This window comes from Anser cygnoides, chromosome 1, assembly GCF_040182565.1.
Source record: "Anser cygnoides isolate HZ-2024a breed goose chromosome 1, Taihu_goose_T2T_genome, whole genome shotgun sequence".
In the NCBI taxonomy this organism is placed as follows: domain Eukaryota; kingdom Metazoa; phylum Chordata; class Aves; order Anseriformes; family Anatidae; genus Anser; species Anser cygnoides.
This window is the reverse complement of record NC_089873.1, coordinates 185,617,657-185,633,163: the sequence shown is the minus strand read 5'-3', so window position 1 is coordinate 185,633,163 and position 15,507 is coordinate 185,617,657. Positions and strand designations below refer to the sequence as shown.

Genomic DNA, 15,507 nt, shown 5'->3' with positions numbered 1-15,507 from the left:
CCCCTCTCTCTCTCCGCCGCGGCGCCGCGCAGGGCATTTTTAACGTTTCTCTTTCGCTCAGGCCCTCGTCGGGCAGATCGGGAGCAGGAAGGAGCCGCGGAGGCCCCCAGCGTGAGGCGAGCGGCGGCTGACGTGGCGGCGGCGCTGGGAGCAGGATGTGAGTGACGGACGGGGGGGCGGGAGGGAGCGGCGCGGGGAGCAGACCCCTCACGGCCCCCTCACGGCTCTTCGTAGTCCCTCACGGCCTTCTCATAGCCCCTCAATAGCCCCCATCCCACAGCCCCAACCCCACAGCCCCTTGCAGTCGTAGCCCCACAGCCCCAATCCCACAGCCCTAACCTCTTCTTCTCTCCCCGTTCTCCCCAGGTCGAAGGTCACCTTTAAAGTGACGCTCACCTCGGACCCGCGGCTGCCCTACAAAGTGTGAGTGCCGGCCCGGGGGGGTTGTGGTGTCGCAGGAGGCCGTGGAAGCCGGTGGCAGAGCGAGCAGACGTGGGCCTGAGCCATGTGGTGTTTTGGTTTTATTTTATGTTATCCTTTTGGCAGATGCATAGAGCATCTGTATTTGTGCTGCCTTGTAGGCTTTGATCTAGACCGTGTACCATCCATGCACATCCTTGGTAAGAGTATTACCACTAGTCAAAGTGACACCGTACACAGTAGTTTAATAACAAGTAGAAATGGGTTTCCCGTGTGTGTTAACAGTCACATAGCCTATATTTAAATTGTCATTTCAGGTTAAGTGTGCCTGAAAGCACGCCTTTCACAGCTGTCTTGAAGTTTGCTGCAGAAGAAGTAAGTAGAAAGTTACAGCCCTTTTGACTTTTTGAATGTTCCTGAAAGCAATTCTTAATTGTGGAATACAGTACTTAATTTAGCATAAAAAATGCTGTCGTTAGATACGAATGGACACTTGCTTTAGTCATGGCAGTGGATCTGTCAAAACTTTTGGAATCCTTAATTCAGCAGTTCTTACACAATTTGCATGTCAATAGCATGGATGGACAGACTGCCTGTTTTTCTTCACATTTAAATTAATTTTATTTCAGTAGTATGAAAACTTATGATAGCGAACAGAATTAAAAGTTACTACTATTACATGTTTAATATTTTAAATTACTTATGTAGAATAGCCAGAATATTTTTCATTTTTTGAAGAAAATTCTTTAATTCTTCTCACATTTAGTTCCAGAAATCTTTCATTTGGGCGACTTACAGTTTCAGATTGTAGAAGGCTTTGAGGTTAGGCACATGGGCTAGATTCAAAAAACAGGCTTAAGTGAGTCTTGGATTCTTAGCTTTTGAGTGTTTGTTCTTTCACATGGAATCCAAAATCCAGAAATAGGCGCCTGAATTGCCTGTATGCAGTATTTGAGGTGTATCCTGTTTGTTTCAGATTAAACATGCAAAGATTAAGAGATGTGCATTTTGAAATAAATGGTAAAATAAAGTTGTCAAAAACACAATGGTTTTTTTTTGTCTAGTCAGCAAAAAAGTTTAGTTGAGAGTCTGTTCTTGCAGTCCCCATAGTGACTTCTCCTGAAAGCTTAGGAAATCTTGGAATATTTAAAATTTAATTTGTGAAGGTGTTGGAATTCTAACAAAGAAATAGGAGGGATAATGGACAATGTGGCTTGAGTTTCCTGATGGTAGTGTTGTACAGCTATGGACAGTTCTTAGCAGAAACAGTTTATGTGGGGATAAAAAGGGTTGTGGGTTGTTTATTTGGTGTGACAATACATTAGCAGTAACGTATAGAATAATAAATGTCTTTAAATACACTTTCTGCATTAATGGCTTTTTTTTGTTTCTTTTCCAATTTGTTTTTATTTGAACAAATGCAGCAGTGCCCACAGAACCCACACATGGAGGCCTAGACCAAAAAGTCCAGCAGTATGCTGATGTGGGATTCCCACTAGCTGTGGGCTGTTTCCAAAAGGGACGGTCCTGTTCCCCTTCCGTTCTTTGTTACAGATTCCTGTCGCCTCACACGTGCCAGGTTGAGATCTGATTGAACTGCATACCGAACTGTTCAAACCGGATCATTAATTAAAGGGTCTTTTTTTTTTTGACGTTTCTCTGTTTTATCAGCTAGTGAGCTTTGTTTTCTAGCTCTGTAAGTCCCACTTCAACCACCACCGTTTACAGGTAGTTTAAGCTGGCATAAGGTGACATAGCTTTCAAAAACAACCTTGACTGCTGCTTCCTTCTGTTCCCTCACCCCCTTAAACATACTGCCAAATAACTGGCAGAGTCATCTTAGAGATACAGCGTGGGTTCAGACTAAGCCATTTTTTTGTTGCTGGATTGCTCTTCACACATGTAATCTAGATTCACACCATAGATGCCCGCTATAAATGCTAGTATAAGGGAACAGGAAAGACTGGGGTGGGACTGAGAGTAGTTGGAGACATCAGGGAAGAGGTGCCGCGTGTGGTGGAAGGGTAGCCCTCAAACCTGTAAACTCATGTAACTGGACGTTAAATGAAACTGTGATAGTGTGATAATAGCATCCTCTGTAAGGTGGATTTAGAAAAGAATTAATTACTTAAATATTCCCATTTAACTAAACCATATTTTTTTTTGTTGATGCGAGGAATTTGAGCATCCAAGGGAATTTTGCTGGTTATTTTGCTGGTTGACCTTGGACTGCTCTGGTTCAGCACCATTTTATAGAATAATTACAGACATTTTTTGGAGTTGCTCAAGAAAGGTAGAAAATGTGTGATGGAATGTAAAAGAGCCCAGTATGGTTAATGCTTACAAGGGTAATGCCATTAAATGCTTATGTAACAAACGTGTTTTTAAAAGAAAATACAAAGAATGTTTTATTTCTCCCCGAAAACAGTGTGAAGTACTTTTCGTATTAGCCTGTGTTGGTGTTAAATCAAAATTAATAACATAAACATATGCTTGATTTTTCAAAATATGAAACTGTTTTAGTTGTTATTGCTGATGCATTTCTGAAGCCTTTCGCATCTCTGTGAGACAGGGCAGAACTTAATGCTTTGTAAACAGACAAAAAAGAAAATTAGCTTCATTCTTGTAGAAGAGTCTACTTTCATTGTTCATGAACCTGACATTGAAAAAAATGAGAGGGAAATTGACATTAACTTATCCTCTGTATGTTCGTGGACCAGTTTCATAGCACCTTATACCAAACATAGAAGGAAGAGATCAAACTGTAGCCCCAGATTTTGAATGAAGATGTTTGTCAGTCTCCAAGGGAAGTACATTATCTCCTGAATGACCAAAGCTCTGAGGGCAGAAAAGGATTTAGGTTTGGGCTGTTCAGCCTTGGCGGGTTTTCTGCTGAGATGTTTCTCAGTGTCTCAGTTCAGCCAAATTACAACCAGAATTCCTCTATAACAGTTGATCATAGCCATGATGTAGAATGTTCCTCATATTTATCAAGTTTCAGTCGCAGGTTACTTTTTTTTTTTTCTCTCCTCAATTCCTTTCATTGCCGAAGGCAGGATATATTCCTTCCCCCTTGGAAATGGCTGAAATGCATAATGGAGATTTTTTGTGTGTCATCTCTTAGCACATCACGTAATAAAGACTGGCAGAACTGGAAATGAAAGAACTGGATCATTAAATGGGAAGGTCTCATGAGGTCTTAATTGTTTGCAGCAGTCAGCCCTTCCCGATACATACATTTGACTGCAGTAGATTGGGTGATGCAAGTTTATCTCTTTCCTTATTTTTTCTTTTCTCTGTTTGATGGGCTATTTTAAAAAAACAACAACAACAAAAAACAGTAATACAGAGTATTGGGAACACTGTTCTCTTTAGTTTTTGTATGTCTGCAGCTCTTCCCACAGTTGTCAGAGTTCACTGTGACAGTGCTAATGTTCTCATTTACAGTCTGATATCTATTGATTTATTTATCAGTAGTAACTGATAAATAACTAGTAACTACCAGCTGTAACTGGTAGTTACAGCTACTTAGTACATATCTGGGGTATACATTTAAAGAATACTTACACAGCATCTCTTACATTTGTGGAATTGTTACTCAAATTGTCATTTATTCCCCGTAAGCAAAGTTCTATTTTATTCTTTAATAACCATATATTTTTGAAACTATTTTGTTACTCGGATGTCTTAACACGCTCATCTGCTGTTCATTCTGCAAAAAGAATGAGTTTATTGCTGTAGAGGATTTTTGGCATTTTAAAAAATGAGAAAGGGATATAATTGTTCATATATGATTGTTACCTTTCCTTTAACATTTTACTGTAGATATTAACATGTGTTTCCTAGCATTGAAAAAAAAAAAAAAGTTATTTGGCAGCCTAAGTTATCAGTTCATAAGGTTTTTGAAGCAAAGGAGCTGTTTTTGTAAAGTATGTATGTTTGGGGCTGGATGTTTTCTACTTCGGTTTAAAGAAAGCTGGGGTTTATCAGCTGAACACAGAATTTCTTCGCTGCTTGATTATCCATCTGACTTTGTGTTAGAGGAAGCCTTACATTTTCAGCATGGGAAACATTCTTACCAGACACAGGAAGGACTTTTGATTTATGCTCAAACAGAATGTTAAAATGTATTACTGAACCAAATTGTACCAAATTATGTGTAATGACTTCCGGTATAGTTTCCCTTTCTATACTGTGATGATTTTCATGTGCTGAGTACGTAGCTGACAACTATTCCTGTTTGGCCCAGTATTTTGGGCTAAGATAAAAGAAGCGAAGTGTTCCATTCTCTTCTAACACAATGTAATATGAAGCAGTAGGAGAATCTTAACTTGTCATTCAGTGACTGGCTGCCTTGCAGTTCTCACGGGCACCTAGGATATAAGCATCAGATAGGTTCTTCAGCTGAAAAACAAAATGTCAGAAAATGAGTGCAAATGTCCATCCTCCGATGAATGATCCATCCCTTTCATGCATTGTGTAACAAAAGAGACAAGGAAGAAATGAGAAGAGACACTTAAGATACTGGAAATCACTTATTTCTTTTTTTCTCAGATGATGTAGGGGGAAAGATCTACAAAATCACTTAGTTAAAATGGAAGCGTTGTTGAAAAATAACCGAAGTATTAAACTAAGGATACATTTTCTGCTTGTTAATTTTGTGTTTTATTCCTTTACTTTTTGAGTTGGAAGTGAACTCATTTTAGGAGGTGGGACTTGGCATGATTAACGTTAATAACCCACTGGTAAAACCTTATAAACTCATTTTCTCCTATTACATAAAAAAAAAAAAAAAAAAAAGCTCCTTAGACTGCTAAATCAAGAGTTGGTAAAGTTGAGAATGAAGGCTTTATCCTCCTTCTCTGATAGGTATGCATGTTCTGGGTCAGGCTGGGGTGGAGTTAACTTACCCACAACAGCCCATGTAGCGCTGTGCTCTGCACCTTTAGCTGGAACAGCCCTGATATCACAACAGTGTTTTGTCTATTGCTGCACCAAGGCTGTCTCACCAGCTTTCCCATCCCCTGACCCCAAAAGCCAACAGGGAAGAGGTGGGGAGGGGGTCATTGCCAGGACAGCTGACCCAAACTCTCTAAAGGAATATTCCATACCATATGATGTTACGCTCAGAAATAAAACTTGAAGGAAGAAGGAGGAGGGGACTCCTGTTAGGAAAGCTAGCAACCACTGCACGTACTGAGGCCCTGCTTCCCAAGAAGTGGCTGAACATTGCTTGCGGATGGGAAGCAGAGAATAATTTTTTCTCCTTTTGCTTCTGTGCAGCCTTTGCTTTTCTTACATTAAACGGCTCCTATCTCAAACCTCCAAATGTTTTTTTTTCCCCATCTCATTTACTCCCACTTCGTCCTGCCAAGGAGGGAGAGTGAGAGAGCGGCTGCGTAGTGCTTAGCTGCTGTCAGTGTTCAACCACAACAATGCATTAGCTATTAGGAGGTGGCATATAATTTTTTACATTCTTACTGTGAAATACGTAGCTCCCAGTTTATCAACTCGTTATTCAATCCTTTCTTTGAAGACAAATTCTTCCGCTCCTCATGGCATTTCTACAGTGACCCTGGTACCTAATTTGTCTTTTGCAAAAATTACAGTTTTCGTGCTACCTTGCAAGATGCATAGGTGACAGGATTTACCTGCTATGAATACAAAGCTAAGAGATACTAAGTAAAAAAAAGTAAAAAAAAAAAAAAAAAAAAAAAAAAGGCTAATTTGATGTGTCTGGAGATAAAAAAGAGACATTTTTTCAGTTTACTAACAATTAAGTGCTGTATTCAAGTATGGTTTCTGTGAGTGCTAGCTGTTGCTGTTAGTGCATGGAGTTCCAGCAAATCAGACCTCAAAATTTTGAGTTGAACAATTAGAAAATAAGGAAAGTGTGATTAATGAAAGCCATTTAAAGGCCTGGCTGAACTGACTTGTTTAGCAGATGGGAGAGTTCTGTAATTCTTACAGGAAAGCATTTGGTGTTAGCTAGGATTCGTAATAAGCTTTCCTTTTTCTTGCCTAAGAAAAGTGCTTTCTGAGGAGGTTTAAGTGAAACTTGCTGATTGCTTGGACACCATTATTTTACCTAAGGGGTTGTTAATTGAGCTCAGTACAAAGGAGTAAACCTTGGTCCTCAGACCAACCAAGTAGGACTGACTCACGCTGCCTACCCCTCTGTCCTGTGTGGTCCAACCACATTAAGCAGTGCAAGGGTGTTTACCTGGGCTTTGTCTGACTCCTTGCAGTCACAGAAGTAAGTCCTAAAAAGTAATTGCTTTTGGCTTCTCCAGAAGTTGAGATCTTCTGAAATAATTCCCAGTCTGTGTACGTTGCAGCCTCACCTGTGGAGGGCTTTTCATATTGTGAGATTGACTGTATATGATGTGCGTAGGGGTGGGTATCGTGGGGATGTGATTGAGGGTACAAAGCCTGCTGGAGCTGATGTCAGAAATCTGGGGGAGCCAGATCTGATACAGTGCTCTTAGTGCATCCTTTTGTAAGCGTATCCTGGAGTGAATTCTTGGAGCAGAGCAGTCAGAGAGGACCAAACTGAGCCAGGGAGAAAGCTAGGAAATAGGTCAAAATGAAGCAAGATGAGCTAAAGCTAATTCTGGTTTCCTGACCATCCTCAGTCAGGAAAGCGAGAGGTTCACATTGTGATGATTTTCATGATGGTGCTACCAAGCACCCAGGATTTATTTGCATGGTAAAAGATACTCTCTCAAAGCAAATTCTATGTGCATATCAGATGCAACCTTTTTTTTTTTTTTCCCCATAGTATATAATGTCTTTACACTAGCTCTTGTTCTAGTTCTATAAATGTCAAGCACACCAGTATGAAGTCAGTATGTCTATGAACATATACATGTTTTTTGCGTTCAAAATTTGATGTTGCTAATTTTTATTTCAGAAAATTTGAACATATATATTCTTTGTCACTTTTCTAAAAGAAAAGTATTGCTTGCTGAGCATTTGACATGACGTAATAAATACGCTTCTTAGAAGTTCATTTCTGTGCATGTTTTAGGTGTTCCTTTATTTAGTATAATCAGAACTAACATTCCTTAACTTTTATATATTTATCTAGTGAGTAATAATAATTGGATTTCATTTTTTTTAGTATTGCAAATTTCTTATTCTGTACCGAGATGTCTAATCGACTTAAATTGTAAACCTTTATTTTGCTATATCTATAAATCTGAGGGGAATCTTTTCTCATAATTCTTTTGTAACTGAACCAACTAAAACGATAATTGTTTTGAATATTCCCCGTATATTTTCTGGATTAAATATATCTCTTACATTATTTTGTCCTACTCTAATTTCCTTTAGTTCAAAGTTCCTGCAGCAACAAGTGCCATTATAACAAATGGTAAGTATATAGTTTTTATATTGTAGTTTCAGCTATGGGGTATTGATAAAAGCAGAAACATCTTTTCTTTCATAAACTGTAGAGACTGCAAACCGAACTTAATATTGCAGCATTGTTGATATTACTTATGCATGGGTGAAGGTAATAAACCACTAATATTATTCATTGAAGTAGTTTTGTCATAACATGTAGTTTTGATTGCCTATGCTGAAGATTTCTTGTTAATTCCTGTGATAAGACTTATTTTGATTATAAGAAATAGCTGCTTGAAGTACTGTTGTGCTAAACATATATTGCTTGCTATATTGCATTTTTGAGCTGTGAATTTAGTGTAATGAACAGTGTTATTTCTATTTTCACCTTCCCCTCTGTTTTTGTCTTTTTCTGTTTTAACATATTTTTTCTAGATGGAATAGGAATAAACCCTGCACAGACAGCAGGTAAGTTATTATTTATGGAGTCTAGTATTAAAAAAAAAAAAGAAGTTAATTTTCTGTTAAGTTAATGCATAGCACTCTGGGTTGATTTTTATAGCTTAAGTTTTGATTTCTTAAATGGGAAAAGAACTACCAGTAGTCGGAAACTATAGTCAGTGTTGTGAGGAAAAGGTTAAATCCATGTAACTATTGCTCAGTTCATTATTTAGTCAGTGAAAGTATAAGGCACTGCTGTCTTTAAAACTTAGCTATTTAGTGCAGTCTAAAAGAGTAATGCTGTTTTACTTGCTAATAATAGCTGTGTTTTTTTCCCCCCCACCCTATACCTAGTCCAGTAGCATTTGCTATTTCAGCAGCCATTCTGATAAGGTGTGTTTAGAAAGTAATACTCGGTTTTAGAGCAGGAACTGCAGGTGCTTTGGAAAGCGGATCTTCAAGAAGATAGAATCGTTTTGCAGATAGCCCTCTTGTTCTCACCAAGTGATTCCAAGTGAGAAGTCTCTGATTTCAACTGTGGAGGCTTGCTGTGAGTTAAGAGTTTGCCTCTGTCACAGAAAAGTGTAATTCTTCCCCACCACCTCCTGAAATGCATGGAAAGCTAGTACAGATGTTGAATTGGGCTAATAATAGTCTGCTGTCCAGAAGCTGGCTTCTGTGGACTTGTTCTTGGAAAGTTACATTCCTAAATTAATTTGGAAAGTATTACAATAACCTGATCTAGACCCGTTTGAGATGAGAGTTCGGTGGAGTGGGGTATCTTGCTAGGGTCATAACTTTCTACTAAAAATAGTAAAAATGCCTTTGGTGCTTCTTGAACACAGTCATCCAGGGGAAACTGTTAGTCTGATTTGACTCCTGCTTGCAAATGTGATGCGCAGTTGATGGAGAGTTCATTGCTGCTTCTGTTTTTTGCATGAAGTCTTTGCCAGATTTTGTTCATTTATGCCCTCCGTCTGTCATGTGTTATTGAAGATACCATACTTTCTTTTTTTTTCAGATCTAAAGAGAATAAGAAAGTGTGGTATTACTAGTATACTTAGCAATCTAAGATAAATAGTATAAAGTAAAACCTTGCAGAGCACATAGTATGTGATAGTTTGAAGAGCAATTGCTTGACTAATTTTGGGAATTTCCTGGAGTTGTAAAAGGAACCACTTAAGCACAGCGACCCATTTCTGAGGTCTACAATTGCTTCAACAACTTCCGAAAATGAAAATCAAGAGAACGTCAAGTCAGCACCACAGGAGGTTTCTGTCCTCCCAGGGCTTGCCTTAAGACACCCGCATTATGCTTTGACAGATGTACTGCCTCAGGCAGACTCTTCAGCTTCTGCTGTCTTCATTATGATCATATGACCAAGTGCCTTAAAAACAGATGATAAAGCTAACAATATAGTTTAGCTACTAGATCGTTAGCAACATGTACAGGCGTATTTTCACATGACCACTGAAGAGCATTTATGCAAAACAGTAAAGTCAGTTGTTTAAGTTAAGGTATACTTACTGTGTTGCTCTTCCTCACAAGTATACTTTCATTTTGTATAGCCCAAATTAGCCCATTTTGTAACCCAAAATAGTTGCAGCTTAATCCTTCAAAGTAAATCAGTTTGGGACTAGTTCACTCCTGAATGAAAACGTCCATATGGACTTTTATCATGCTTGCAGCTATGCACATTTAATTCACAACTCTAATTGCTTTGCTAATTGCTTTGCGAAGTTTGCTAACTTCTTATAAATGTTCACAAATTACTCAGTGGTAATATAAAACAGCATTTCAAAGTTAAGGTTCAAGTAAATGAAAAACATTTAGATGCAAGATGTTTTCACCTTGGTCTTTATCTTATCTGCAAATATAAGATTAGGCTGGAGGATATTTTGTATATATATATATATATATATATATATAAAAAAAACAAAGAAGGTACCACTCACCATTACAATCCTGTGTGGTGTTGCTTTAAACTGAAAGAAGGGAGCACGAGGGAGAAGACCACCAAATCCAGGACTCAGAACAAAATCCCGTCCAAAGTTTACAAGTAAACATAGATAACTTAAATATAACCTTATGTTCAGCCTTATTAACTGACACTTCAGAAAATAATAAGTAGGTTAGAACTTAATGGTTTGGTTTTTATTTTTTTTTTTTGCATATTATTTAAGTTCCTGTAGATTGAACAGTTACTTTAGTCTTCAAAAACTTCCCAAACCAAGATGATCTAGGAATAAAGTCTTAGTAATCCTTGGGGATTTCAGAGGTTTTGTCCTTTTCCACTGTCTCTCAACCTTTCTAATCAAAAGCAGTCCTCAGGTGTGACTTTCATTCTCCCTACGTGATTCCACAGAGCAGGGGAAATGAAAGCTGAAAAAGCTAGGCTTAGCACTTAATTCCTGTATTGATTTCAATTTGAAATCCTCAATAGTTCGGGGAATAGTATGCCATAACTTCAGTAAACCCAGTGTAATATTAATGATGGAAGCAGACTAAGAGGTGGGGTGAACTGCTGTCTGCAGGAGATGCAGGTGTGTCCTGTTTTGAAACTTCAGATTATGACTGCGATCGCAACATAAGTTCTTTTCATCAAGATTGATAAGCTTAGTTCTCTGGTTTGCTGGTGTGAGAGATTTGTGTTTAGAGGGGTTTTGAAAAACACTTGAAACACTGAGAGGGATTGCACTCATTGGTCACAGCCAACACGGATCCATGAGGGGAAAGTCCTCTTTAACAAGCTTAATTTACTTTTATGACAAGGTCACCCACCTCGTTGACCAACAGAAGCCAGTTGATGTAATCTTTTTCAATTTCACCAAGCTTTCAATACTGTTTCTCACTGTATCTTTTTGAAAAAAAATGTCCAGCCTATGGCTAGACAAGTATGTAACACGGTGGGTGAGCCACTGGCTGACAGGTGGGGCCCAGAGGGTTATAGTAAATGGGGTTACAACAGGCTGGCAGCCAGTCACTGGTGGAGTTCTGCTGGGCTCCATTTCAGGGCCAGTTCTCTTCAGTGGTTCTGTAAATGAAATGGATGCAGGGCTGTCTGCAAACCTAACTAGTGTGCATTCCAGTACTAAACTAGGAGGAGCTGTTGACTCGCTTGAGTGTAGAGAGGCCTTGTAGAGAGGTGTTGACAAGTCAAAGAGCTGGGCAGTCACCAACAGCATGAAGTTTAACAACAGCAAGTGTGAGATTGTGTTCCTGGGATGGGGCAGTCCTAGCTATACGTACAGACTGGGGGATGTGAGGCTGTAAAACGGCCCTGCAGAAGGGGATCTGGGAGTTCTGGTCACAGCAAGCTGAACACGAGCCAGCAGCGTGCCCTGGCAGCCAGGAGGGCCAACCGTACCCTGGGGTGCATCAGGCCCAGCACTGCCAGCCGGGCGAGGGAAGGGATTGTCCTGCTCTGCTCTGCGCTGTGCTCTGTGCCTTTCCTCCAGCACTGTGTGCAGTTCTGGGTGTAAGGAGGGCATAAAGCTATCAGAGAGAGGCCAAAGGAGGGCTGCAAAGATGGTGAAGGATCTGGAGGGCAAGACGTATGAGGGTCAGCTGAGGCCCCTTGGTTTGCTCAGCCCAGAGCAGAGCAGGCTGAGGGGAGGCCTCATGGCGGCCTGCAGCTCCCTCACGAGGGGAGCGGAGGGGCAGGCGCTGAGCTCTGCTCTCTGGGGACAGCGACAGGACCCGAGGGAACGGCATGGAGCTGGGACAGGGGAGGGTCAGGCTGGGGGTTAGGGAAAGGTTCTGCACCCAGAGGGTGGTCGGGCACTGGGACAGGCTCCCCAGGGCAGTCGTCACAGCACTGAGCCTGCCGGAGTTCAAGGAGTGTTAGGACAGTGCTCTCAGACACAGGGTCTGATTTTTGGGTTGTCCTGTGTGGAGCCAGGAGCTGGATTTGATGATCGTTGTGGGTCCCTTCCAACTCAGGATATTCTGTGATTCAGTGATGATTATTCATCTCTTCTGTATGTGGTCTCAGCATATCATCTAAAAATAGAATATCTTCCAATAACACATTTTTTGAATGGGTTTTCTGGTACTCATTATGTTGAATAGGTAGAACAGTTTAAATCCTTATCTGTGTGCCAGAAGAGTGAAATCCAAAACAGGGAAGCTTTGTTCCAATATGCTACTAATGAGCAAATGTTAAATGTATTAATATTTAGTATGAGCACACTCTAAATCCATGAAATAACGTGCATGAGAAAGAAATGTAATTATTGTGTTTTTACAAGTCAACATGAGGATGAATTGGAATAGATATATATTACTAATACCTTTTATTGTATTGTGTACAGTCTCCTTTGTGCAGTAGCACAATGAAGATTAAAAAAAGTATAAGTCCAAATAGTAATTAAATAATACATCATGTTTAGCAATGTGATTTCATTCGCAAATACTGCGTTTGAGTAAAGCAGTAGTGACAATCCTGAATAGCCATAGTATTAAATAGCCAATAGTATTAATAGCCAAGTATTATAAACTTTCATATTGTGTGCTCCTAAAAAATCTATTATGATCAGGACTATACAGTAATAAATAATAAGTTGAAGAATTTTTATGCTACACTGAGACTGACGTACGTTTGGATATGTGGAGAGCCTTCCTAAAAGAAAAGTTCAGTTGGAATTCTGAAGTTAAAAGCAGTTAAGTACTGAACCAAGGAATTATGAATGAAAACATGCACAAGTGACTCAAGATAAAATAGTTTTAATGAATTAGAACTTGATTTCCGAGTCTTGAATTTATTCTGGCATGTAAGTGAAATCAGACATGCAGGTATGGAAATGCAAAGTTTGAAAGGCCATAACTTGCAAGTCTTATTATATGACTTTGAGTCTGGTATTTTTACTTCTAAGTACGAGTTGTTTGGACAGGGGTGTTGTGGGAGGGATAAGACAGAATTATGTGGAAAGAGAAATACATATTTCTGGTGTGTGAGAGAAATTACTACAAAGATGTTAAACACTGACCTAATTATATTATTTTCCTTTAAAAGGGCATGCTTGTTTAGGTAACATTTTATTTGCTTGGTCACATGTTTTTTTGTTTGTTTGTTTGTTTAGGAAATGTATTTCTAAAGCACGGTTCAGATCTGCGGATTATTCCCAGAGATCGAGTTGGAAGTTCTTAATGTCTACTGGAAACTTTTTGAATAAGTGACGTTGCTGTGCAGCAAAGGTCTATTTATTTTGGAACTCCACAGTGCAACTAATGAATTGGCCGCCTTTAAAGCTACCAAAAATGACTTCCCAGGATTTGATCTTTTTTGACACAAAAATAAGGTTTCATCTCCTTGTTAAAACATGAAATCATGCACTGATTCTTTCTTCACTAGTATATGTAATGGGCTGATTCCATATTATGTTCCTGAAAGAAAGATGGACCTCTCTAATGGTGTTACTGAAACTGCAGGGGCAAACATTTAGCCACGATCACTAGATATTTAAAGTATTTTATATACTGTTGGACCTACTGTATGAAAGGGGGACTTTATGATATTGGTACAGAAAAAATGTTCCTACTGAGTGCTAGAAAGTTTGTGGGTTTTTTTTGTTCTTTTCTCCTGAAATTCCACGTTTGGAGCAGTTTTCCCATGGTTCAAGTGTTTAGCTCAAATAGAAGGGAGATTTCAGTGGATTATTACTGAAATAAATAAATGCGAAATGTTCCAAAGTAATTGTAAGATTTAATTGCTGAAAATATTTTAGATAAAAGAGAAAACAGATATTGAAATGCTAAAACTTCATTTGATGTTTTGTGAAGTTAAATACAGTTTCAGCGAATTTGTGAGACGTAATCTCAAATAAAGTGCCATCAGCTGGGAAGGATTGCAGCATAATTTGTGAATGTATAGGTTCTGGTCAAATATGTCATTCCTTTTTCAGTAAATACTGGTTCTTTGCAAAAGTCTTGTTTTGCTTCTGTGTATTACAAGGGAAGTTGTAGAATGCATTGAAATGTTTGTATTTGGATAACTTCTTGTTTGTAAATTGCCTGAGGTAAACTGTCAGTCATGGATTCTAATTAGAAAAGTTGCTGCTTTTCTTGAGCTATTAATATTACTTTGTGATTTAATCTATTTGGCCAAATCTTACCCTGTTACATTTTGTGTGTCTTACTGAGTTTACAGAAGGTTGAACAATGGGCAATGTAGCGCTTGATTAAATGAGGATTGTCTGAAATACAACTTTGCTGTGCAATACTTATGCTCCAGAAGGATGTTCAGATTACGTTTCAAATAGTGTAGAAGTACAAAATGCCCTTATGAGAGGGTATGAGTTAAGTGTATAGAGGAAAACTCTTCTGAAAGTAGTATATGACTATAAACATTTTCAACTCTAAGATGAATTGTAAATTTCTGGATTTTCATTTATTTTAATAAACAACAATATGAAAAAATGCAAATATTCCTTTCTCATTTTCTTTAGATTTTGACAGTAATTAAAAATGATGCCCTTTGACATTTTAATCAGCATACTCTGAGATTGGTTTGAAGCCAAAATATTCGTATGCAGAATTCTACAGAACACTGATTTTAAGGGCAGAGTGCATAGTTTCAATTTATCTAATGCAACAATATAATTAGAATGAGCTAAGTTAATAGCTTGTAGTTTTTCTCTGCCAGTCTGTTGAGCGAATACCTGAAAAACACCTTACACTAGAATGTAACAAAAATCAAAGCTTTCTTTCCTGTCTCAAGGCGTGATACAGTTTTCAAAAAGCCATCATGACTTTTTCAAATGCAATTTGAAGCTAAGATGGGTTCATCTTCTTGTAAAGGAAGGCTAGGTAAAAATATCTCAGATGATGTCTAGCATTTGTTATGCTCTTACTTAGGTAATAGCATGGATAGCATAAAGTATTTGTTTGCCATAGTGTGTTGCAAGCAGTTTGTATAACATGCAAATGATCTGTCCATTTGGAACAATAAATGATCTTTGTAGTACTTTCTGTGTTCATGACACCTTTGTCTGAATATGGTCTCTAAAACCTGAATGTAACTTTTCAGTTTGGTGAATTCACTTGGTATTAGCAGTAGAGTGTACTTGGTAGGCATCTGCAAGTTGATTTGATGTTTGCAAGTTCATTTTGCTGTGTCCAAGTCATAATTGACACATTGTATAGCAAAATAAAAGTTTAGAACCAGACTTCGTAGGCCTAGGGAATCTTCAGAAGATTTTGAAAAGAATGCTGTACTCCCAGGCTTGCACTGTTTGGTCAAACCTTACTTTAAGATGTACTTCGGAAATCAGCTCTGCCTGGAGTATAGTCTTGGGCTCT

General features: G+C 38.7%; 1 protein-coding gene across 1 annotated transcript; it reads left to right on the top strand.

Moving 5' to 3' along the window:
- The first annotated feature begins 58 nt into the window (after nucleotides 1-58).
- UFM1 (ubiquitin fold modifier 1) lies at nucleotides 59-15,172 on the top strand. Its single transcript, XM_013192592.3, has 6 exons — nucleotides 59-157; nucleotides 367-423; nucleotides 738-795; nucleotides 7,756-7,795; nucleotides 8,203-8,235; nucleotides 13,290-15,172. Coding segments are annotated over exons 1-6 (258 nt in total). The 5' UTR covers nucleotides 59-155; the 3' UTR covers nucleotides 13,358-15,172.
- Nucleotides 15,173-15,507: the final 335 nt, after the last annotated feature.

Coding starts and splice junctions, on each gene's coding strand:
- UFM1 (XM_013192592.3), top strand. Junction 424..737: donor CCGCGGCTGCCCTACAAAGT/GTGAGTGCCGGC, acceptor TTGTCATTTCAG/GTTAAGTGTGCCTGAAAGCA. Junction 7,796..8,202: donor AAGTGCCATTATAACAAATG/GTAAGTATATAG, acceptor TATTTTTTCTAG/ATGGAATAGGAATAAACCCT.